This window comes from Erigeron canadensis, chromosome 6 (genome assembly GCF_010389155.1).
Source record: "Erigeron canadensis isolate Cc75 chromosome 6, C_canadensis_v1, whole genome shotgun sequence".
NCBI lineage: Eukaryota > Viridiplantae > Streptophyta > Magnoliopsida > Asterales > Asteraceae > Erigeron > Erigeron canadensis.
Genome location: NC_057766.1, coordinates 43682082 through 43705635, shown reverse-complemented (window position 1 = coordinate 43705635; position 23554 = coordinate 43682082). Strand labels below are relative to the sequence as shown.

The following is a 23554-nucleotide window of genomic DNA, read 5'->3' as shown; positions in this document are numbered from 1 at the left end:
AATGACCCTGAAGCTGCTAAAGTTGAAAAGGCACACCATGAGGGGGGGGCCACCAGGGTGAAACATATGTCTGGGGACGGCACAAGATTTGTAACCGCTGGTACAGGTTTAGGATTTCAGAGAAGAGTGGTTTTGTGGAATGGAACAAAAGAAAGTAAGTGGACTTCCCAACAACTCCACACAGAACACAAAAATGACGTCATGGGTCTTGCTTGTCCAGGAAAGAATTTGGTAATTTCAGTGGGTAAAGATTGTCAACTGCTTGTATATGACTGTGTGGAAACAAAAATTTCCATGCAGAGCAAGTTTCTGGATCAATTACTAGGGATCGAGTTAAACCCCGTTGACAAAAATCTTCTTGTTTACATGTAAACCACTCAGGATCTCAGATCCGGTTGGTAGATCACCGGATGCTAGGGCATGCAACCGTGGAGCACTGGGGGTCGGGATGGATGTATGCACTACAACAGTCCACCAAGGAGCAATCTGCTCTAGTTTCTTAATCCTGGTCACCTTGTGGCCTTATATGATTGCTTCAGGATCCGGGGAGGGTACTGTTCAATTTAAAAACTTACCAAACACTCCCTAAGGTTTCATTAAAGTTAAAAATACAATACAAATACAAATTAAAAACATTTAGAACTAGGAATAAAAAAAACAATACAACTAGAAAATAAAAAACAAACTAATATAAGGAATCATGAGGCCACCATATTTGTAGGCGATGTCGCGTTTGCGTTGCAAAACTATGTTACGCGTTGGCTCGACCAAATCATTGTGTTTGGTTTTGGTTTTGATTTTTGTTTAAAGAACCGCCGAAATCGTATTGTGGTTCGACGATTCTAGGAAGTTGAAATGGAAGTTGATTTCTTGGTATTCAGTATTTTTTAGATGTTTTTTTTTAGTAGGAATAATTTTGAATAATATATGTGAAAGAGATGAGATATATAAGATGTAAAATTTTAAGAAGCGAAAATGAACGAAAGATTATGTTGTATATATATTAATAAAGTTAGGGGTAAATTTTGTAAATTTAATTTTAAAAAACGGTCACATTGACCAATTTAAAAAAAAACGCTCCCATTGTTCACATGTTAGCTCCCCAACGTTCACGTGCATCGGCCAAAACTAGCCGAGGAAACTTGCCGATTAAAGTTGTCGATGCATGTACTATAGCTTTGCCAAACTGCCGATCCTAGCCGATACTTTTTGCCAATAAAACAAGTCGACTACACCCTTGCCCCTTGTATGTTTGTTTTTCTAGGTGTGAATCGAGGCAAGTAATAGTCTTCTATGTACTAGTCAGATTACTTTTGATAGACATATGAGAAGAGCTCATAGGGGAAAGATGAATCTGAATAAGCCAAATTAGTTGGCTTCAAATATCTTAAAATTACTCGTACTATTATAGTAAAAATCATAATACGAATTGTTGAATCAATCATCCCAATAATTATGCCGCTAACGGTATGTATCAAATATCTAAATCCTTTCTCAAGTGTGAAACTCGATAAAACGAGTATAAAAGCCAACGATAACAAGAAACGTGTGGTATTAAGCATGCAGTCAAGCAGCTAATATTGGGTCTTTATGCAAGATCCACGAATCAAGGTGAGCATTTGACTCAGGTCGGGGACTCCAAGGACGAATTGGAGGCTACTTTAGACATTGGGGGAAGCTGTCGGATTCCAATTACACGGCTTTAGTGAGCAGCTTCAAACCCTGACCAAGGAGTTCACTTCATGGCGATACAAGAATCAAAGTAACAAGGTACCAGATTTTTAAATATAATTCTATTTGGGGTAGATCAGTTTATACTTGTGAGGTAATTCATGCAGTTGGTCTTTCTGGGGGTATGATCTCGATTTGGAACCCATCTGTATTGCAGAAAATAAAGAGTTTTTAAGCACAAGCATTTCCTTGTGTTCATGGGCTTTTTGTATCAGTCGAACCACATGATTAACTTGGTCAACGTCCATGCTCATAGACAGTGTTGTGCGAAGAGGGATTTGGGACATGTTAACTGAGGTCAAATATTCTCATGATGGTTGGTGGGTGTTTTGTGGGGATTTTCACGATGTCAGGCCTCATTCAGAATGTTTTGGAACCCATGCCGAAGCTCTCAATACTTCCATTGACTCATCGGACTTGTTCGAGTACACGTGTATGACATGGTTGGAAGAAAATATACATACCATGCGGATAGTGGCTCGAGCTGTGGCAAATTGGATCGTTTTTGGTGTGTAGAGATCTTATGAGTGAGTGGCTTATCCCCATCAAAGTTTTCAACTCATGATTTGAACTGCCGGGGTTATCTGCTTATGTAGTCTTTCAGTGTTACCGGTTTCGTTTTCACGGCTCTGCTTACCGGGCTATGATTACAAAACTAGATGGCTTAGACGGAAGATAAAGGTATGGGTCTCAAATCACAAAAGGACTACCTTGGGGGTCTATCCGTAGGGAAGTGATCGACAAATTTGAACACCAAAAGTCTTTGGATGCGAGGCAAAATTTAAGGATCAGATAGGCTCTCCATAGCGACGAAAATACTACACCGTCTTAAATTCCTGGCTTCCTGTTATGGTACAACCTTTTCTAATTTTTCACCTCTTCTCAAACACACCCACACACAGACAGTCATTCTCTCTCAAAAAATCTACCTTCATCACCTCATCTTCACAGATCTAAAGTACTACCTAGACTGCTAATCCAGGGGGCCCTTAAGGGAAGTGGGCCCAGCTCGGTGCACCCCTTGCACAGCCTCTGAGCCTGCCCTGGGTGGCAACGTTTACACATGATCTTAAGAACATATATAACAATACCGAAATTAATACACAAATGTTTCAAAACAGTTGCTGTGCAAAAGAGCTCACATTAATACACACATGGAAACCAAAAGCCATTGTCAAATAGAGTCAAGATGTGTTCATATGCACTTACGAAAAACCAAAACCTATATGCTGGAACTCTGAATGCTTCTTCAGGTTTCTCTCCCTTCGGATCAAGTGGGCAGAAACACAAATTTGTGGCTACATTAGACCCTTTGTAATTGTTCACCTCTTTCTCATACACTTTTTCTTACCACGTTAGCTACACTTTCTCACCCTTTTCACGTTCTCCTTTTTCCGTTAACCATTCACCAACCAATTTAATAACCGAATATCCCACGATATACCCAATCAAAACAGAACAAATAATTTAAAATAAATAAATGTCACTTATCCACCTTTTACCTAGGTGAAACCATTCACCTCTTCATTTTCACCTTCGTGTTTTAAAAAGCTCATTTCACCAACCTTTTCACAGTCACCAGTCATCACACCTTCACTTGTTCTAAAAATTGTGGGAAAAAAGTAGTCTAATCTGCCCAAACTGGAAGGGAAAAAAAAAAGAAAACAAAAAAAGAAATTCAACCGCAAGATCAGGTAGACAGCTATGGCTCGATCTAACCACGTTACCACCGCGATGACCAATTGAACATCAACACCAAAGCGAAGCATAAAACGTGAGAATAATGTCAGTAAACAAAGTAACAGCAGCCAGATTGATACAATCGTAACTAAACAAACTAGCATCTAAAAACCGTAAGACAAAACTATAAGACGGGCACAGAACATGGTTATCAAATTATATCAATAAATTACAACATCGTAAACCAAATAAACTTGAATAAAATGTTGAAAACTTTAACTGGTAAATCAAACAATAATTTAAAAAAAGAGAGAAGAGAATGTACAGAAACCACGGATGTGCACTGCAGCTTCTATTCTATGGAGAACACCAAGTTAATCTGAACTTGACTCTATCCTGTTCCGCGAAACATATCCAAGACCTTGTTAGTATTTTCCATTTCCCAACAACCGGATGTTTTATTTCAATATCTTCCAAGTCTGGCCAATACTTCTTTATGGTTTTTCTTTCCATCATCCCCGTTACGATTTTCTTCCAGAAGTAATTTATCTTCCAGGGCATAGTGCAGGTCCAGAACTGATGTGCCTTTACGTATTTGGGATGGCAAATGATAAAAAATACATCGAAGAATGGACCGCGGTCCCAGAAGCTTTCATCTGGAGATGAAAAATATATTTGTTGGACATTTGTAGCCGGAATCGGAACCCTTCTCCTCACATCATCAACATCAATGTCAACTGGCAGTACCTTTTCAGGCATAAGAAAAGTTACTTTAATTTTAAAATTGGTTTGAAAGTTCAGAACTTCCCTCAGCTTGAGAAAGAACGAAGTATCAATGGGTTTTCTCAGCTCCAGTCTCAGATGAATTTGCTCGGGAGTAATGGCTGGAAACAATAGGCTATCAAATTGCTGGCCAGTGTAACGGAAATATTGTAATTTTGGAGCATAGACTTGTATTCTGACGAGTTTATGGAGTTCCCACATTCGTATGCGCAATCTCATTAAGTATAAACCTCTGATATCCAAAATTTCCATCACACAAAAACTACTTACAAGGGTCAAGCTCTCGAGACGGGGAAATTTCGAATTGATCAAGTGAAGAAATGCATTGTCCACGATGGCACAAGCTAAAAACAATTCTCTCACGTGTAATAATAGATCCGTCTTGAATGGCAGACGATTCCACTGATACAGTGCTGTGTCGTAAGACAACCGGCGGAGACTTGGGACATTGTAAATTTCCAGATTATGATCAGGTTGTTTTGAAAGAACTTTCAGTACGCGGAGATGACGATGGTTTCATACCTTTGCTGTCATCATCACACCCTCGGGAAGTAAAAGCTTTACCTTTCTAAGCAAGTTACAGGTAGAGAATAGGTTATCAAGGAACTCTTGGCTAATGTGCACATTGATCAACTCGAGTACTCGTAGATTCACACAGTTGATCATGGGGTTGTTACCAATAAAAATGGAGCAGCTACGAAAGCCCTGATCTGTTACACTTAACTTATCTAGGTTTTCACCACTGAATATCTCATCCGGCATAGTAAACGGAAGAGAAATCCGAAACCAAATTGTCAAATAAAGTTCCTTGAGACAACTTTTGGAAGCTACTGGCCGAATCCAATTTTCAGCAAGACAAGATGACTCCTTGTTCTCGATTCCAAAGTTGAGATGAAAAGTTGTGATAGGTATGTTGTCGCGAAGATATCTTGTCAGAATGGCGTCAATCAACTTGATGTAATTTGCTTTTTGTTGCTCGGATAAAACATGTACGGATTGGAGAAACCTGAGGGTAGGGACAGTAGACCAAGCGTGTAGCCAAGACTTTGACAAGACACTGGTGCGAGCAGCTTCTTTAACGGGCAACAACGATTGAATATATTGGATCAACTCCTGGGGAACATCCTGTATGAGATGCCGTTGTGTGCAAGGGTGCATCAGTCGCCTACTTCTTTTCACCTGCTCCATTATTATCTGAAAGAAAAAAAAACAAATTAAATCTTTTTAGTTTGTCTTTAGATATATACAACAATTCAGTGCTGAGTATACACATGTATAACAATATTCTCTATCAACATAATGGTACTAAACATCAAAATGGTGGTTTGGCTGGTTTAAAGAATCAGCTCTGAATTGATGTATATATATATATATATATATATATACCCATTAATGAAAGATTCAATACAGGCAAACAAACAAAAATAGCAAATTTCTTAGAAATCGATCAATATACAGTTTCCTCTTTTTTACTTTTCTCAAATTGAGGGTTTTGCTTTAACAAATTAGGAACCTTTTTTTATTTCTCCTCTCTTCTTTTGTAAAGGTTGTACACAACAGACACACATCTTAAGAAAGCCCGAGGCCACCTGACCCTATGTTCCTTCAATCCGTAAGGCATTTAATCAAGCAACAAAAAAGTTATAAGCTTTAAAAAATAAAAAACGATAAGCTAAAAGTATCAGATGTATTTTAATAACAAATTTTAATTAATACTAGATTTTGATTTTTTCCATTATATATAAACAAAACCTCATCGGATTAAATATATAAACTTGGTTGGTTTAAGGAATCAGCTAAGAATTACAACAGTATATATCTAATATCTAAAACAATGATAATAGTGATAAAGAAACATTAGATCGAAAGTAATCAGGAAAAGTGTAGCTGACCTGATCGACGAACAACAACCTCCTCTCTTTATAAAATTGTTACTTGTCGGTCGGGGAGTTGGGTCTATGAATTCCGGCCAACTCGTACATATATGATATATCTCTATCTTTGTAACTAGAAAATTTTGGACCCCTCGTTGCGGGACTCAATTCCTTTGTTGAAACGGTTCATTATTTTAGTATATATGGCGTGAATTTTCGATAGCTTAATTAGAAATAATTATGTCATTAATATGTTTGTTTAAAAGTATGCAAGAAACCAAAACGTAACCCGTAGTAGAAACCTGAACGGGATGTGATATGACAAAAATATCAATATATTAATTCAGATATCAAATGATGTAGGTTGATGTAATTGTGATAGTGAAATTTTTTGAAAGATAAGGGTTTAGAGTGTTAATTATTACGAGTATAATAAATGTTTAGAGTGTAAATTAATTTAGTAAGGGTAAATTTGGTATTTTATATAAACTATTTCCAAATGGGAGGGGATTCCCTAAAGTTGTTTCCAACTTGATTGATCAAGTTAAAAACATCTTGGCCTTTGGATTGAAATCAAATGTCAAGATTTACAGATGGACTTTAAGTTTTGATCCTTGATTTTCATTCAAAGGCCAAGAATTGGTTAACAAGAACTTGGGGGAATCCTTTCCCTTTCCATAGTGGGTGTTTATGAAAGTAATTTATTAAATTCGTATGTAACTATTTCTAAAAGTGAAATATGTGATAATTTTTATAAAAGAGGATAAATATATCATGTAGTTAAACAAGTTTTGTAATTGTTACGAAAATATATAAAATTACCGACGCAATACATTATTTACCAAATAAAGAGTAATAAATTTTATGGTTTCTTATGGGCCTCATAACTTCTATGCTCAAACTAAAGGTGTTGATTGGCCTGGTTATATGGGTCGGGTTATTCGGGATTGGGTCATACGAAATGTGACCCATAAATCGAACCGAATAAAGATTTTGATTTCGGATTAGATGGTTCGGGTTGGGTTTTCGGTTAAACCCGAATTAACTAATTATAAAGGTTTTGAAACAACACCTACAAAAAAAACTCCCGATCCACAAAGTTGGTGGGTCACTTGACTTTTTAAATTCACATTACAATACTTTAACTACATAACATTCCATCATATGAATTCTGAATATATCATCGAAATACCAAAAAAAAAATAGGTAAAAAAAATGTATATATCATCTATACTCCATATATATTATATCATCTATACTCCATATATATATATATAAAAAAGATAAGTAAAAAAAATGTATATATCATCTATACCCCCATTTAAGTCTCTACCTTTGAATTGTCTAATTTACCTTTCTAATTTATAATACCTTCACATTTCCTATCCCTCAAATTCCAAAATTACCCTTAAAAAAAAAAAAAATCTACAATTACCTGAAACCCAATGTGATAAAAAAAAAACTTCATTTAACTCTAAAATTATTGTTGAAAGTATTGCTATGGATAGAAAAAACATCTTAATTGTTATATATTTCAATTAAACAATAATTACTTTTTTATAACTCACGAAATTACTAACCAATTATGTCATTTTTTATATTAGTATTAAGTTTTAATCTTTGATTATTTATTTTTTAATTGCCCTTACCTCCTCCCCTACAATTGTATGTTTCATATAATTAGTTATTTTTCATGGTTAGTTTTTACACTTCATTATTTCATTATTTCTTGCACCTAATCCGCGATTTATTTTTAGAATGATAGATACGGTTAGATGTTGCATTGACGCATCTCATGAAAGTAACCTCAATGCTATAAACCGTTACATCATCTAACACGTTATAGACCGTCGCCGTTATAATGTGTGGCATCAATCTAGTAATGATAAGATATGACCATGAGGAGCCAGTTTATTCTTTTTACTAATTTCTCATTATTTTTACATCTTTACGAACAAAATAAAAGCAAATAATAAGGAATGGGCTTGATTGAGTAATGGGCCTAATAGAAAACTAAAAACGACCCATCTAACATTACCCAAAAACCCTCTTCGTTCCTATTCCAGGGTTTCTGTCTCATGATTCTCATCCCCTATATTTCATAACTATCTTGTTCTTTTTTGTTTACTTACAAAATAGTAAAACTAAAAAATGGTGAGCAAAAGACAGATACTAGCTCGGAGACGATTCAAGGAAGAAAACCCGGGACTGTTTCCGAAACCCGAACCCACACCACCAAAAGATCCGAACAAAAAGAAGAAGAACAAGAAGAAAAAGAGTGATTTTAAGCGTAAGAAATCGGATTCAAATGAACCGAAAAGATCCAGTAAAAATAGAAAACACCCACTCAGAATACCCGGAATGAAACCCGGTGACAGCTGTTTCATTTGTAAAGCTGATAATCATATTGCCAAAAATTGCCCAGAAAAAGCCCAGTGGGAAAAACACAAGGTTTTCTTTTTTACTTGTATGTATATATATATTTTTAAACTTAATTAATTTGGCTATTTTTTGTGTCTTATATTTAGTATCGAGGTTAAAATGATAAGTATGGTATTGTGTTTGCAGATATGTTTGTTGTGCCGACAGCGAGGTCACAGTCTGAAGAATTGTCCCGACAAGAAGGAGGAGAATGTTGACAAGAAATTATGTTATAATTGTGGAGAATTCGGGCATTCTCTCGCTTTATGTCCCCAACCTCTTGAAGATGGTATTTCGCATTCATTACTCTTTAATTGATTTGGTATCACCTGTGTAAATACATAAGTTGTGTTTATTTAGAAACTAGATGTTAGGCTCGTGTATACACACTCGTAAGTTAAAATGGCTATAGTAAATGTTTCAAATGATTTGATGTATACTGATATCCTGCATCTATACACTCATCAAAAATGTTTATGCATGCTTTTGCGTAATTTACAATGCATTAGGGGTATTAATAAGGGTTAGATGGTGGGTGCGATAGGTCATATACTCATATGGGGCGATCGATGATGGGGTAATTTACTTGTTGGGTACCACCCTTAGATTTCATGGCCTCGCCCTGGACTTACGAGCTCTACCCTTAGCCGCCATGGCTCCGCCCTGGGATGGTGGAGCTGAAATAGTGAAATACGTTATACACCTTAACTATCATTGGCAATTTGGCATTCATCTTAATTACCACTCTCATAGTTAGAGATTATATCTTTTGAAATCTTTATGTGAATTATCTGTACATCTATTAGTTCATTGACTATAAAAAATCTGTAATAATATAATTAATAATTTAAATTTCTTTTATGTTTTTGAGTTTTGAAACTTGATATTCTTTTTTTTTTTTTGTATTTGCATTTGATTGTGAATCAAAGTTTTTTTTGAATGTTTGTTGTGTTTCAATTTCTTTTAAAGTTGTATGCACATTTTTTTTATCAGGTCTAAATTAGTTTTGATGCGTATGAAAGAACAAGAAGTTTTTAATTATGTTGGAGATTTTGTAGTTAAGTGATGAACAAATTTTTGTTTGTGAGATTTTTCTTTTCTTGTTGAAGACCAGAAAGTGTAGATCTTTTTTAAATTAGATATGTAATGAGAATTTTTTTTCCATGGAAGGCTAGCAAGTTTAAACCTTTAAAAATGCGAATGTAGCTTACAGTTTATTGCTTATAAGGCCGTCATATGTATCTGGATGAATACAATAGAAAGTTTATTGTAGTTGGACACACGATGACTCTTTTAAAGTTGGACACAAATAGTAGACTTATTTCAACTTACAATAGATTTTGGGCCACAAACACTAATCAGTATTGACTTTCTTGTAATAAATAGGTAGACTAGTTTGATTTAGATAATCAGGTAAGGAGGTTCTGCAAGAAAGCTCATTGGTGTGATATATGTAAATTTAGCTAACTAAACTTAGCTTTAAGCAATTAGCTGATTATGATACTTAAAAAGGCATATTGTTGAATATTTTTCTGATAGTTTTGAGCCCACATTGATCTGCATATACAATATCAATTATCAAATCATGCTGGTGTCATGCTCTGCTATGCTGTTTGAATTGTATTTATATACGAGTTTATGTTACTTGATGTTGCGCATCTATTTTGAACTGTTTGCTTCGTTAAATTTCTAGAGCTCAAACTGATTAACATATGTAATGGTGCAGGGGGAACAAAATATGCTACTTGTTTTATTTGTAAAGCACAAGGACATTTGAGTAAGGATTGTCCTAAAAATACTCATGGAATTTATCCAAAGGTAGAGATGATGTTTTTGACTTATTTGATTGTATATAAATGCATTGTTTGGGATGTTGATCTGACTGGCCTCTGAATTGTTGTTATTTTTGTAGGGAGGTTGTTGCAAAATATGTAGTGGTGTGACACATTTGGCCAAAGATTGTCCGAACAAAGGCTTTAGTAGTTCAGACATATCTTACGAGGCTGGAAAAAGACGTAAGATTTCTTCACAAACTGTTTACTACTCTTTAAAGTTTGATTTTTAGTTCAAAATTGATAAGAATTTTTGAAAGCTTCAAAAAACTACCAGTGGAAAATCTTAAGCTGTACGGAAAATCTTGTGTGTTGTAGTGAGAAATTTATCTGGTTTGAAGTTTAGGAATGGTTAATAGCCATAAATAGCCCAAAGCTAGAAACTAAAGACAGTAGTAATAAGAAAGTGTAGCGTACTAGTGTCTTTGAAAGAGAGGAAATTTTTCAGGTATAATTTGTGCCCAGATGGTTATAAGATATGATGAAGTATTGTCCGTTTGTGTGACTATAAAATTAGAGGTCTAAGCTCTTGAATAATAGTGAGATAAATTATGCAAGTACAGAACATATGTTGCAAATATCCGATATAAAAGAAGTTAGCATGCTCACACTTATATTTGTTTTTCTGGATTTTAGCAAGCCGATTAGAAAGTATGGCGAGAGGGCAGGTGACCAAGTTTGCGAGTGGCGATGACCTTGAAGACGACTTCACAACAGTAGATGATCGTAAAGATAAGACTTCCGAGCCGAAAGCTGCTGTGAACGAACCAAATGTAAAAGCAAAGAAGAAACAGGGAACCAAAGTGGTGAACTTTGTGGGTTAAAGCTTAAACTTCCGATCCTTCATATGGATGCAATTTTGAACTAATTTAGACATGGTTTTTATGATGTTAAAGAGTGTAAAATAGATATTCAAGTATCAAGAGATAGTATATGGCTGTTAGCATCTTCAACTTCATGTGATGATTTCCATCTCTGTTATGTTAAGACCTCTATGAACAGGTTAGCTCTTTTAGAGGAAAGTTGGAAATTGTAGTATAACCCTCCTTGGGAATTTGAGTCATTTTTATATATTCGAGTTCCAAGTTCTAAAAAGGTTATAATCATCAGAGAATTAGTTAGCTTTATATATACAAAAGTTTTATAACCATTCATAACTCTTGTAATACTAGTAACGTATTAGATGCTTGCAAAAACTATTGTTCCAAAAGAAATGTTAATTCGTTAACTTCCTTCAATAATCTTAGCTTTTATAGCTCTAATCACATTGATACCAACCATGGCACAGCAAATATTATTTAAGTGTAAGTAATTTTCATCACTCAAACTGTAAGATCCACCTAATAACCTTAACAATATAAAAAGCATGGAATCAGAAAGAATAGTTGAGTTTTTGTTGGTCAATAAATGAATGATAAACCATAAAAGTCTCTACTTTCACCGCATTTTTTTTGAGAAAGAGTTTGTTCTCCAGATTAGAAGGATCTTTCTTCATTTTCAATTCTCACCTTTTCTTTTTCTTTTTGCATTTCTGTTCTTTACCTATCCTCCAATCACACATCCGACCATGGTATGTATCTCTTCTTTTTCTATTATAATTTTTTGTAAGAAATGTAGTCGATTCATGTTGATCAGGATTCAATCATGTGCATGTGATGGTTAGATTGGCATGTGTTTTTAAATTTCTGTTCTTTCTTTGTAATGATTTTATGATTAGGCAAATGCGGCATCTGGAATGGCTGTTCATGATGACTGTAAGTTGAAGTTTTTGGAGTTGAAAGCCAAGCGAAACTACCGATATGTTACTTTCAAGATTGAAGATCAACAAGTGATTGTTGACAAGATTGGTGGCCCTGACAAAACCTACGAGGATTTCACGAGCTCTCTCCCGCTTGATGAATGCCGTTATGCCGTCTTTGACTTTGATTTCACAACCGATGAAAATTGTCAGAAAAGCAAGATTTTCTTCATTGCATGGTACTCGTACTATGAGATGGCCCAAACGACCTTTTATTAATTTATTTTTGCTTATTGATGTAATATAAAGAAAAAATTTATGATGTTTATTTCAGGTCACCAGATACATCGAAGGTGAGAATGAAGATGGTGTACGCAAGCTCGAAGGATAGATTCAAGAGAGAATTGGATGGGATCCAGGTCGAGTTGCAAGCAACAGACCCTAGCGAGATGAGCTTCGACATTATAAAAGCACGAGCAATCTAACCATATTAAGAGCCGAGCTTGGTTTGAATGAACCTTACCTTAATTTTAGTTCCTAATTAAGCATATTCGTGAACCTTTTTCTTAATTTTGTGCTCGTTTTTTTCTATAAGAGAAGTACACACAATTGTAGTGCAATGCAATATTATTCTCATGTGTTAACACATTCGTCGTTCATTAAAATTTTGAGTTAAAACCGTACGTTAATGAGTTTTTGCCTTCCAAATCAGAAAAATCATACGAGTAATCTTACCTTTTGGTCCGGTATGAAAGGGTCACCATCTTATAGCCAAAATAAGAAGGTACACAAAGAACCACTTGTTAGATAAAAGCAAAGTTTGACTTTTAAGTGTTCCGTGTATAGAAAGAGTCAAAGCCTATAATTCTTGACCACTTCTTTTTATATATTATCACTTAGTATATATTACAGGCAGCATAAAATAGAACACAATACTTGATCATGAAAATCCAATGGAGTAGTGGCTTGCTTCTTTTCTTCATCTTTGCAACTACAAAGTTCTGTTCCGGAGCTGATAACACGAGCTCCGGATGCTTTGAACACGAGAGGCGGGCTCTTTTGAGCTTCAAACAAAGCCTGACTTCTGATTATTCTAACCGATTGTTATCTTGGAACGGAACCAACTGTTGCCAGTGGCTAGGTGTGGGCTGTGATAATGCCACAGGTTATGTTACTAGACTTGATCTTGCAACAAATTCTGAGCAGTTAGATGGAACTGAATTGCATTCGTCTTTGTCCGAGTTGAGTCATTTGAGTTACATGGACTTGAGTGGCAACTATTTTAGTGACAGCCCGATTCCTGAGTTCATCGGGTCAATGACAAAGCTCAGGTATTTGAATCTTTCTTCAGCTGGCTTTTCGGGCGTGATTCCTCACGGTATTGGAAACCTATCAAGTTTACAAGTACTTGATCTTGGTGATCGCAATGACATGAAACTGGTAGTTGATGATTTCACATGGGTATCACGTCTTTTGTCACTCGAATATCTTGATCTGAGTCATGTCAACATTAGTACAGCTCCAAGTTTTGATAAGGTATTGTTTTATATGATTCCTTCTTTACTAGAGTTACACTTATCGAATTGTGAACTTTCTAATCATCATTTTAATCAAACACATGTTGATTCTAATGTTACACGTTCCACCATCCAAACACTTGATCTTAGTGGGAATTCGTTTGAAGGAACAGTTCCATACTTCTTACAAAACATGACTTCTTTACGAGTTATTGATCTTTCTTATAACAAACTCAACTCATCTATTCCTGTCATGAACAATGTTGTCGAACTCAATCTAGCTGGAAATAGATTTCCGGGTATTCAAGATTCTGGGGTTTGGAGATTCTGCAGGTTAAAGCGGTTGGATCTTTCATTCAACTATATGGAAGGGGGACTCACCGGGCCATCTGGATGTACTCGATATGGTCTCGAGACACTGAGACTAAACGACAACAAGTTAAGTGGCGAAATCCCAAATATAATAGAAAGGCTTACAGGCTTGAGACGATTGTATATAGATTATAATGAGTTAGTTGGATCCATCCCAGAATCTTTAGGAAACTTGACTAGTTTGCAGGAATTAGTTCTATCTGGGAACCAATTCACTGGCCCGATTCCTTCGTCTCTGGGAAAACTAGTGGTTTTACAAAGACTAGATTTATCTGAGAACCTGTTAAATGGGACAATTCCGTCCTCATTGGGACAACTCTCAAGTCTAGAGATCTTGTATTTGAACCTCAATTCATTGTCTTCAATTCCATCCTCGATAGGAAACCTCTCAGAACTTCAATTTCTTGACTTATCATCCAACTTGTTGCAAGGGTCACTTCCGGATTCCATTGGGCAACTTTCTAAACTTCAATTTCTCGATATATCCAATAACTCTGTATCTGGTGTAGTCACCGAAGCCCATTTTGCAAACACATCAATGTTAATACACTTGGCTGCAACCTCAAACCACTTATTGAACTTCAAGATGTCGCCCAATTGGGAACCTCCTTTCCAGATAAGAAATGTTCTGCTCAGATCTACCAAAATCGACTCAGAATTTCCTCAATGGATTAGAACACAGACAAATATTGTTATACTAATGCTTTCCAATAGTAGCATCTATGGACCTCTTCCAGATTGGCTTCATGAGCTGCCTGTTATCGAAATCCTGGATCTCTCCCACAACTTTCTTACTGGTCCCTTGACAAACCTTCCATCCAACCAAACAAAAAGGCCAACAGAGCTTTTGAATGCTTTTACCGAACGCTTAGCAGATTATGCTAGAGTGACAAGACTTCTGCTTCTTAAAAACAATCTCTTCAACGGGTCAGTTCCATATGCATTGTGTAATTACACCGATCTAATTATTCTTGATCTCTCCAGAAACAAACTATCTGGGAACCTCCCAGATTGCTTTGGAAATCTCCAAAAACTGAATGTTATGATACTAAGTTCCAACCGGCTATCTGGTGTCATTCCAAGATCTCTAGGAAACATCGGTTCTTCATTGCAATGGTTACATCTAAACAACAATAGTTTTCATGGTGAACTTCCAGAAACTATGGCAAATTTAACAAGTTTAGCTGTGTTAGATTTGGGCGAAAACAGATTCTCTGGAAAGATACCGACATGGATAGGAAATGAAATCCAGTTTCTGGTAGTTCTCAGGCTCCATGAAAACAACTTCACGGGTCGAATTCACCAAGAATTGTGTCAAAATTCCCAGCTTCAAATCTTGGATTTTGGAGATAATAACTTAACAGGAACGATCCCCCGCTGTTTCCAGAACTTGCGTGGAATGACAGGAGCTGACTCGAACCTTTATTTTTCTGGTGGGTTTGAGCAGAGTGTGATCCAGGTAATGAGAGGCGTGCCCCTCGAGTACACAACGATAATGAGATATGTAGTGAACATGGACCTTTCAAGCAATAATTTGGCCGGAGAAATACCCAAGGAGTTGACCCTTCTTTTGGGATTATATGGTCTTAATTTGTCAAATAATCATCTCACGGGCCGCATTCCTGATAGAATTGGCGATATGAGTTCCTTGACGTCTCTTGATCTTTCTGCAAACAATCTTTCAGGATTGATCCCACATAGTATTTCCAGATTGTCATTTCTTAGCCACCTTAATTTGTCGCATAATAACCTATCTGGGAGAATTCCAACAGGAAGTCAGCTCCAGACACTCATCGACCCATCCATATATGCTGGAAATAACGATCTGTGTGGTAGTCCGTTACCGAAAAGTTGCAATCGTGATGTTGTTGTGACAGTAAGCACCATAAATAGAGACGAAGACGACAATAATGTAGAGATGATATGGGTTTATGCTACGACAAGCGGTTTCATAACAGGGTTTATGGGAATTTTGGGAATTCTGGTGCTTATGGAGAAATGGAGACTTGCAATTTTCACTTTTGTGGTAAATTTGATGGGCAAGGATATAGAAACTCAAAAGAAAAGTACGTGGTAAATTTGATGGGCAAGGAAATAGAAACTCAAAAGAAAAGTACAGATTTGGCTGCTTAGCTTATGTGTCACAATTTTGTAATCACATTTGAATTATATTCGGTCATTTGTTATATGTTTCATTCAATTCACATTGTTTCATGATTTTCTTCACTTCGCAATACCAAACTTATCATAAAACCAGACGAACGGGAACCCTGGCTTCAGCAGACACCCTGCACTAAACAAACGGAAACACAGATGAGCTCCCTATGTTTAGGAAGGGGTTTGTCAACGTTTGTTTATCGATACCTTACTAATTTCATAAAGTGAACATAAAAAAACTATCTGTTCGATCAAATGAAGAAACATAATGCCATTCTTAACTATACTTGAATCAATGAACAAGCATAACGTTCGCTCACGGGTTGCCCGTCGATGTTCATATATGGTCCAAACTGTAAGCCAAAAGGATGACCAAGTCCCTATTTTCTAAAGCCTCTCGTGATTTGATCAAGTTTATTGTCACACCCCACCTTAGGCGGAATCGTAGGATATGACGAAAAGATATAGCAATAGCACATGGACTTTATAATAGAGTCATACTAAATGAAATCAAAATAAATGTAATTTCCACAAGCGGGATAAGTCTAGGCAATACGCCTCAAATATCAAAAGATGTAACAAATAGCAAATAGAGTTCAATGATTAAATGCAACTAGGAGTCCATGAAGGATCTCTTTATTAGTCTTCCTAAAGTCCTTATGCTCAATCTCCTTAAGCATTGTTATTACCTGAAAATGAATGCTCGAAAATGTCAACATAATGTTGGTGAGTTCGTAGGTTTAAAGTAATACAAATGAATTTGCTGTGCATGATATATATGAGGTTTGGACAATAGTGTAAATATAAACATGTAGCAGCTTGCATGCAATCCAAATACTGATCAATGCCATCATAGTTATCCAACAACACAATCCCCATCACTCCTGCCCACAACTCAATCATGCTTTAAATACCAACAACTACCAGCTGGAGTATAAAGTTGGTCGATAGTTTTCCAATAGTCTTCAATAGATATCAAAAGACATCTATTGCATCAAAGAAATCAATACAAGTAAGCTAGCATACACAATTTCATAATTACACGTATTTGTCCATGAAAACAAACAAGTTTTGGCACAGCTAGTAAAGAAATGAAAAGTGTTTTGAGCATCATTTTCCCCCAAATAAATAAAATAAAAAGGGGCCACGAAAGCAAGTAGTTATGCAAAGTCCAACAAGGTCGCTAGAATCTACACAACATATATATGAACAAGTTACAATTATGGACATGGTCAAGAACCATCCATTGTAACCCGTATTTGATGATATATACATATATGGCTACTTTCAAAATATTCCCAACTGATTTGTCATCTATTATTAAGTTACAAGTCACATAACTTAATATAGAGTATTTGTTTTAATGATTTATGATTTAGTTCTACAAGCTCTTATTCGCTGAAATTTTTGGTAACTTTATCAATTTTTATTCTAGATCACCCGAACTAACCAAGTCCTTAAATTTTTACCACAGTAACTTTTATGTGTTAGATACTTAAATGAATTTTTACAGAATTTATTTTGTTCTTGAACTATTTTTAAAAATTCGTTAATTACAGACTAGTTAATAAATTCACTGTTTGCGCACAGAAAAGTTTTATAAAAGTTAAGGGTCTTCGAAGCTTCAAAAAAAATCCAAATTTTTACTGTACACTCTTAACATCTTAAAAATGTTTATGCAAAAAAAATAATCTTCCAGTTCATAAAATCGACCAAGATATGACTATTTGAAGTCGTCCTAAATCTGTTCTGAAAACTCAGCTTTGCGCAGTTTTGTTATAAAATTCGTTTGACAACCTTAAACTTCATATTTTGACACGAAACCACTTCCACCAGAAAGTAGACTTCCTGAAATTAATTTTAGACACCAAAAACGTGACTTAACCATCTTCCATGACCAAGATACGACATTTCAAAGTTAACAAACAGAATCTGTCCAGATTCTGAAATAACTCAAACTTACTGTTTTAAAGACTACTACAACTAATATTCATATATAATCCTTCAAATCTTTCCAACACCTATTTACATCTGTTATTATGATTTTCATGCCTTCATAATTGAATTTCTCTAATTACATTAATTATTATAATACAATAAATACATAAACTTTTAACATTAATATAATTTATACTTCAAGCTTTTGATTTAACCTTAAAAAAAAACCCTTTCATTCATTATTATAAATTTGCCATAATATATATTCATCAAATAGGTTACTTATAAATAAAAATTAATAAAAAAAAATATATGCTTATATATATATATATATATTTAATAAATAAAAAGACTAATATATATGAAAAGAGAATACAAGTGATTTTACCCCAAGATTGATGATCTTCTTCTTAGATACCTTAAAAAAAGAATAGAATATAATCTTAAGAATTTTATTATTAATTATAATTTAAATCAAGATTCAATAGAATTATAATTAAACTTACCAAAATTTGCTTTGACAATGAGATGATTAATAAAAAAAAAAATATTTAATGTTGTGGTGCTTTGGTGTTGATCGACCAAAGAGAAGAAAAGAATCAAAAAAAAGTTTTGGTTTTTTCTTTTTATTATTATTTAGGGTATAGTTATTATATATATATATATATATATGGAGATAAGTGTTTTAGTTAATTTATGATTAGACTTAATGCAACATAAGAATTCTAATGGAATTAAAATTCCTTGCTCACCATAAATTGTTGTAATATATATATGACTAAAATTTTTTTACTAAACATATGATATTTTGCTATTACTATTATCATCTTACTAGTTATACTAATTATATATTATTTTCATAATTATTGATTTCGTTCACCACTAAATAGCGTATACTAATTTATCAATGTCTAGAAATAAATATGACTAACAACTACAAGTCTAGAAATTACGGGGATAGTTATAGTTATCTATGTTTAGGAAGATCAAATATCTCAATCTTAAACTTTTGAAATTCAAGTAATAAAAATCCCATATTGGAAATGATCACCACATTTCTATGCTTGTTATACTATATAGGCATATTGACTAGTCAAGAAATTTGAAATGTAAGTTAGAGACTATAATAAATTACCAGTTTTGGTGACGGATGTCACATTTATCAATTGGTGGTGTCTTAGAATTAACAATTTTCAGCAACATATTTCTTCAAACACGAAAGACAGCAAATTTCCTTGAAAGTTAGTTTTGATAAACATCATGATGAGCCGAAGAGCTCAAATTTTTTCATATGATTCAACAAACATCACAAGCAAACAACAATCTTTCTTGTATACGCGTATTACAGACTACTATAAACCTGTACTCTACACATATAGATGTCCTTACGCATCATCCCTTTCGTTAAAACAACTTTCCACAATTCTTAAATTCACTGTCCCCTGCCTCTTCCCTTGTCCTCGAGGCCAGTCGGATTATTCGACAATCCTTGATCTGTCACTAGAACAAACAAAAACGTTTCAACTCGGTTATTTGAACAGAAACTCAAAAGTCATTTTCGAAACAATTCAGTACACACAATACAGTTACTAACCATAGGACGTTCCGAGAGTCCCTTGTGGTGCATTCCCTTTTCCCCCAAACCACGAACCCATCGCATCACTCAACCGCTCTGTCACATTCTTATTTGCAGTCACATTCCCTGACTGCTGCCCTTTAGGATGATCAGTCCCCAAGCGAGTTCTAACTTCCACTGACTCAGTCACTCTCCCCATTGGTCTATCCTCTACAGATTTCTTTTCAGACTCTTCCTGGTTTCCTTTGTTGAAAGCATGTGTTATCGCATCCGACAACGCCTTGTCTTCATCCCCAGGCCTCAAAGTCTCCACCAAGTATTCCTTCACCGACACCCCTTTATCCGTTCCCTTCGAAGTCTCGGTTCCATGCATTTGTTGCTGTCCTGTTCCAGAAACAGTACCTTGGACTTTAGACATCACTGAGCTTCCAGCATCAACCACTTTCTCATAAACAGGTGCCAACGTTTCTGTCACCTTATCCGTTATCTTATGCGCATAATCTGTCGCTGTGGTCCCCGAGTTTTTGACGTTTTCATGTGACTCTGTTGTCGTCGGGTGTTCTCCAGAATAACCGAGCTTTGAAGCAATGGCGTCTTTGGCAACTGCTGCCTTCTCTGCAATGGCTGAAGCTGTTGATGACATCTTCTCAGTATAGCTACTACTCTGAGTGCTTGACTGGTTTCCTGTGAGGGTGTCACGCGGTAGATTTTCAGGGTGGTCTGGATCAAACCTTTTTGGTTCGGATCCAGAATCGTGGATACCCATTTTGTCAAATGAATGTTGCATTTGTGAGAGTCCTGCTTCCTTACCACCTGTCAAATAATAATAGGATAATGATCAGTCAACCTAAAATCTTTAAAATTTGTAACACAATATACCTATTTCCTAATCTTATCCCTTGATTCATTCCCATGTCATTATCCTATGCTTAGTTAAGTTGATTCTTAGGCATCATAATAATCACATTCTTTCAATAATGCAAGTTATCTTTGGGATCACTGGTGTACCTGTGTGTGTCGGATTAGTAACTTTAGTCTCGTAGTTTGCAGGATCCGAACCAGACCCCAGCCCTGATGGGGCATGAGGATCCTTCATCATTCCTGTCGAATTTCCAATACTGCTCTTCAATCCTCCATGAGTCGCATCTTGACCGCAATTTTCAAAAGGGTCAAATGCATGTTTTGTACCTATCAAAAGAGAGAACAGTCTAAATCAGAACAAAAAAAATTAAAGAAAATGAGTCTTACATTATATATGGTTATTTCATAATTTTTGTACGTACCATATGTGTGCTCGGTAATAGGAGTGGGCACCCTAGTTGGATTAGGGGCAAAGGGAACTTCCTCTTCCATCCCAGCAGTTGGTTGTCCTATTTTACTCGTCCATTTTTCTGGATTTATATCTTGTTGACCATAAACTTGATGTTGATGACCACCAAGACCGGACTGCTGAGACAAGTTGGTTCTGAAAGCGGCAGTAGTAGAAACAGTCGGTGGGACATCATGGCTAGCCACTGGCTTCGTGTAACGATCCTCGGCCATCACCGATGGCCTTTCCAAGTTGCCCCTGGGATGTGCCAATATTGCATCTGGACCACCCAAACCAATCCTAGCCGAATCATACACTGCAAATATTCATTCACATGATAGTGATTCACCAACTTGTGTTATTAACGTTAAAAGAATTAATCTATACAAATTGTATGCACTTAATCAATTCTAACTTGTTAAAGTTGTTTACTTATATAATGATGCAAAAATTATGTAACTACTCAGGGTTGTAAATGAACGGGAAGTTAAAGTTTTTAAGCTTAGTTTTAGGAAATGAGAAACCCATTTTTTTATTAGATAAATGTTGTTTTTGATCATAAGTAATATTTGTAATATTCTTTTATTTACAATCTTTTATTATACTAAACCACAACAAACAAACAAACATGAACAATCCATTCTGTTCGTAAATCCATTCGTAAACATAACATTATGTTCCCGGCTCGTTAAGTCAAACGAGCAAACATGAACGGTCATGTTCTCGTTCGGTACGTTTCGGCCCTAACTACTCAATATATAGTAATTAACTACCCCAAATAACTAGTATTTGTCTACATATATGTACTTAATGGAGTAATAAAGAGCGTACGTGCATGCTAGTATATAATTTGACTAGCTAGTTTTTGTTGGAAAAAACAATATTTATCGAATCATATCCAAGAAAGATTATATGTAAAACTTACTTGGGGCACCGTGGACTTCAGGATCTTCAACAGTTTCTTCAACATCGTCGTCGTCATCACGATGATGGTGACCATGTCCATGTTTAGTGATGGTGTTTTTTAACTTCTTGGCCTTTTCTTTAACTTTCTTGATCACTGATTTCTTCTCGCCATGATGATGTTGTTCATCTTCATCATGACCGGTGTGTTGGCCGGTTGGTAGTTCCTGTTCGTCATAGTGACGGCCATGTGTGTGTTGCAATTGCGATTCCATTTTTGTATTATATTTTGTGTGTGTGTGTTTTAGAAGTTATGATTAGGGACGTATGACTTGACAAAATAATATATATGTCAAGATTGAAAAAGGGACGATGAAAAACATTGAGGCATTCATATAGCGGAGCGACGCGTGTTATGATACAGACGCGTGGCATAGACTTTGGAGTAGACGTGGCTCTGCCACCGGTTAACATTGGTAAACTCTTTTTCAAGATTTGCCTGTGGAATAATGAATCATAGTGGCCGAATTTCCCGGGCTCAGAGTTCCGTTTTTTGCATTTTCCTTTGAATTTTATTGCTGTATTAAAATCAACATAAGGTTTTTACCATTGGGTAAATAACAAGAATTAGGCTTCATTTGATAGACCGGAAAAGAATGGAATGGTGTTTTCAATTGGAATGAACGTAAATATTTTTGGTCAGAAGTTTGTAATGGTCTAATGAAATAAAACTTTGGAAATCTCATTCCTTAAAAAGGATGTTTATTATTTTTCTGTTCCTTCTTAAAATAGAATTAAAAAATTACATAAAAACCCCTAGCATTAGGTTATAATAATATGTTTACGTGATGCGACGATAGAGTTATGGTTACGGTGTGGCGGTAACGGGTGACATCAGTAGCGTTTTGTTTATTAATGTAAAAGTAATTTATGTAAATAGGAAAAATATATCTAGAGTTAAAGGTACATGTCATAAATTAGGTTCATTAAAAATATTATAGGTATTTTAAGTGGAGATCTTTAAATTAGTGAATAAAAATAGAAGGATATTTTTGGGTTATCAATAACTTAATTGAAAAAAAAGGAAGAAACTCAATGTTTTACTAGCATTGTACCCGCACAATGCGACGGTGATGATTGCAATGAAGGTTAGGTGGTGTCGGCGACAGATGGTGATGGTAATGACTATTAGTGGTGATGTTAGTATCGAGTGATGTAGGTTTATGTATATGTAATTGATGTAAAGTGGCGGTGAAAATATATAAAAAGATAATGGACCAATTAATAATGTAAATTAATTCATTAACAATAGTATGGTTATTTCACATCTCTTTTTTATCCAAATTTTTAACAAGGGTCTATAATTTCTATATAATAATATAGAAATTATATAATGATATAGAAGTATAGATAAGTTATAATATAGTAAAATCAAAGAACTCGCTTTTATATAAACTTTTCATTATATTTTTAATAACATCAATGATATAACAAACATGTAAAGAAATGTAATCATTCATTTTATTCTGTTTTCAATTCCATTACCTTATTCTTTTCATTTTAACATCATTTTATTATGTGTTTTCAGTTTGAATTTTTTTTAATATAATTTCATAAATTATTATTTCCTATATAAAAAACCCTATTTGATTCATCCTCGATCCAACCTCGAATTTTTTGAAAATTCTGGCTCTTCATTTTGCCGTTTCAATCTTGAATTTCA

The 23554-nt window shown here is 35.1% G+C and overlaps 5 protein-coding genes across 5 annotated transcripts; 3 read left to right on the top strand and 2 right to left on the bottom strand.

Annotated features, from left to right (window-relative positions):
• Positions 1-3576: 3576 nt before the first annotated feature.
• Positions 3577-6186, bottom strand: LOC122604065 (putative F-box/LRR-repeat protein At5g41840). Its single transcript, XM_043776967.1, has 2 exons — positions 6087-6186; positions 3577-5388 (listed from the first exon to the last, which is right to left on the bottom strand). The coding sequence occupies exon 2, from the start codon at positions 5380-5382 to the stop codon at positions 4711-4713; it is 672 nt and encodes a 223-aa protein (XP_043632902.1). The 5' UTR covers positions 5383-5388; positions 6087-6186; the 3' UTR covers positions 3577-4710.
• A 1951-nt stretch (positions 6187-8137) lies between these two features.
• Positions 8138-11394, top strand: LOC122603435 (uncharacterized protein C683.02c). The gene is made up of 5 exons (XM_043776135.1): positions 8138-8519; positions 8637-8778; positions 10216-10307; positions 10402-10504; positions 10958-11394. Exons 1-5 carry the CDS (start codon positions 8220-8222, stop codon positions 11143-11145), a joined length of 825 nt encoding a protein of 274 aa, XP_043632070.1. The 5' UTR covers positions 8138-8219; the 3' UTR covers positions 11146-11394.
• A 322-nt stretch (positions 11395-11716) lies between these two features.
• Positions 11717-12705, top strand: LOC122603436 (actin-depolymerizing factor 7-like). The gene is made up of 3 exons (XM_043776136.1): positions 11717-11891; positions 12039-12298; positions 12394-12705. Exons 1-3 carry the CDS (start codon positions 11733-11735, stop codon positions 12542-12544), a joined length of 570 nt encoding a protein of 189 aa, XP_043632071.1. The 5' UTR covers positions 11717-11732; the 3' UTR covers positions 12545-12705.
• Positions 12706-13001: 296 nt separating this feature from the next.
• LOC122604981 (receptor-like protein EIX2) lies at positions 13002-16025 on the top strand. The gene has a single exon (XM_043777836.1). The coding sequence runs from the start codon at positions 13002-13004 to the stop codon at positions 16023-16025; it is 3024 nt and encodes a 1007-aa protein (XP_043633771.1).
• Positions 16026-19475: 3450 nt separating this feature from the next.
• On the bottom strand, positions 19476-22116 carry LOC122604980 (low-temperature-induced 65 kDa protein-like). Its single transcript, XM_043777835.1, has 5 exons — positions 21854-22116; positions 20903-21244; positions 20628-20807; positions 19638-20432; positions 19476-19543 (listed from the first exon to the last, which is right to left on the bottom strand). The coding sequence occupies exons 1-5, from the start codon at positions 22104-22106 to the stop codon at positions 19476-19478; spliced, it is 1638 nt and encodes a 545-aa protein (XP_043633770.1). The 5' UTR covers positions 22107-22116.
• Between the last annotated feature and the right edge of the window lie 1438 nt (positions 22117-23554).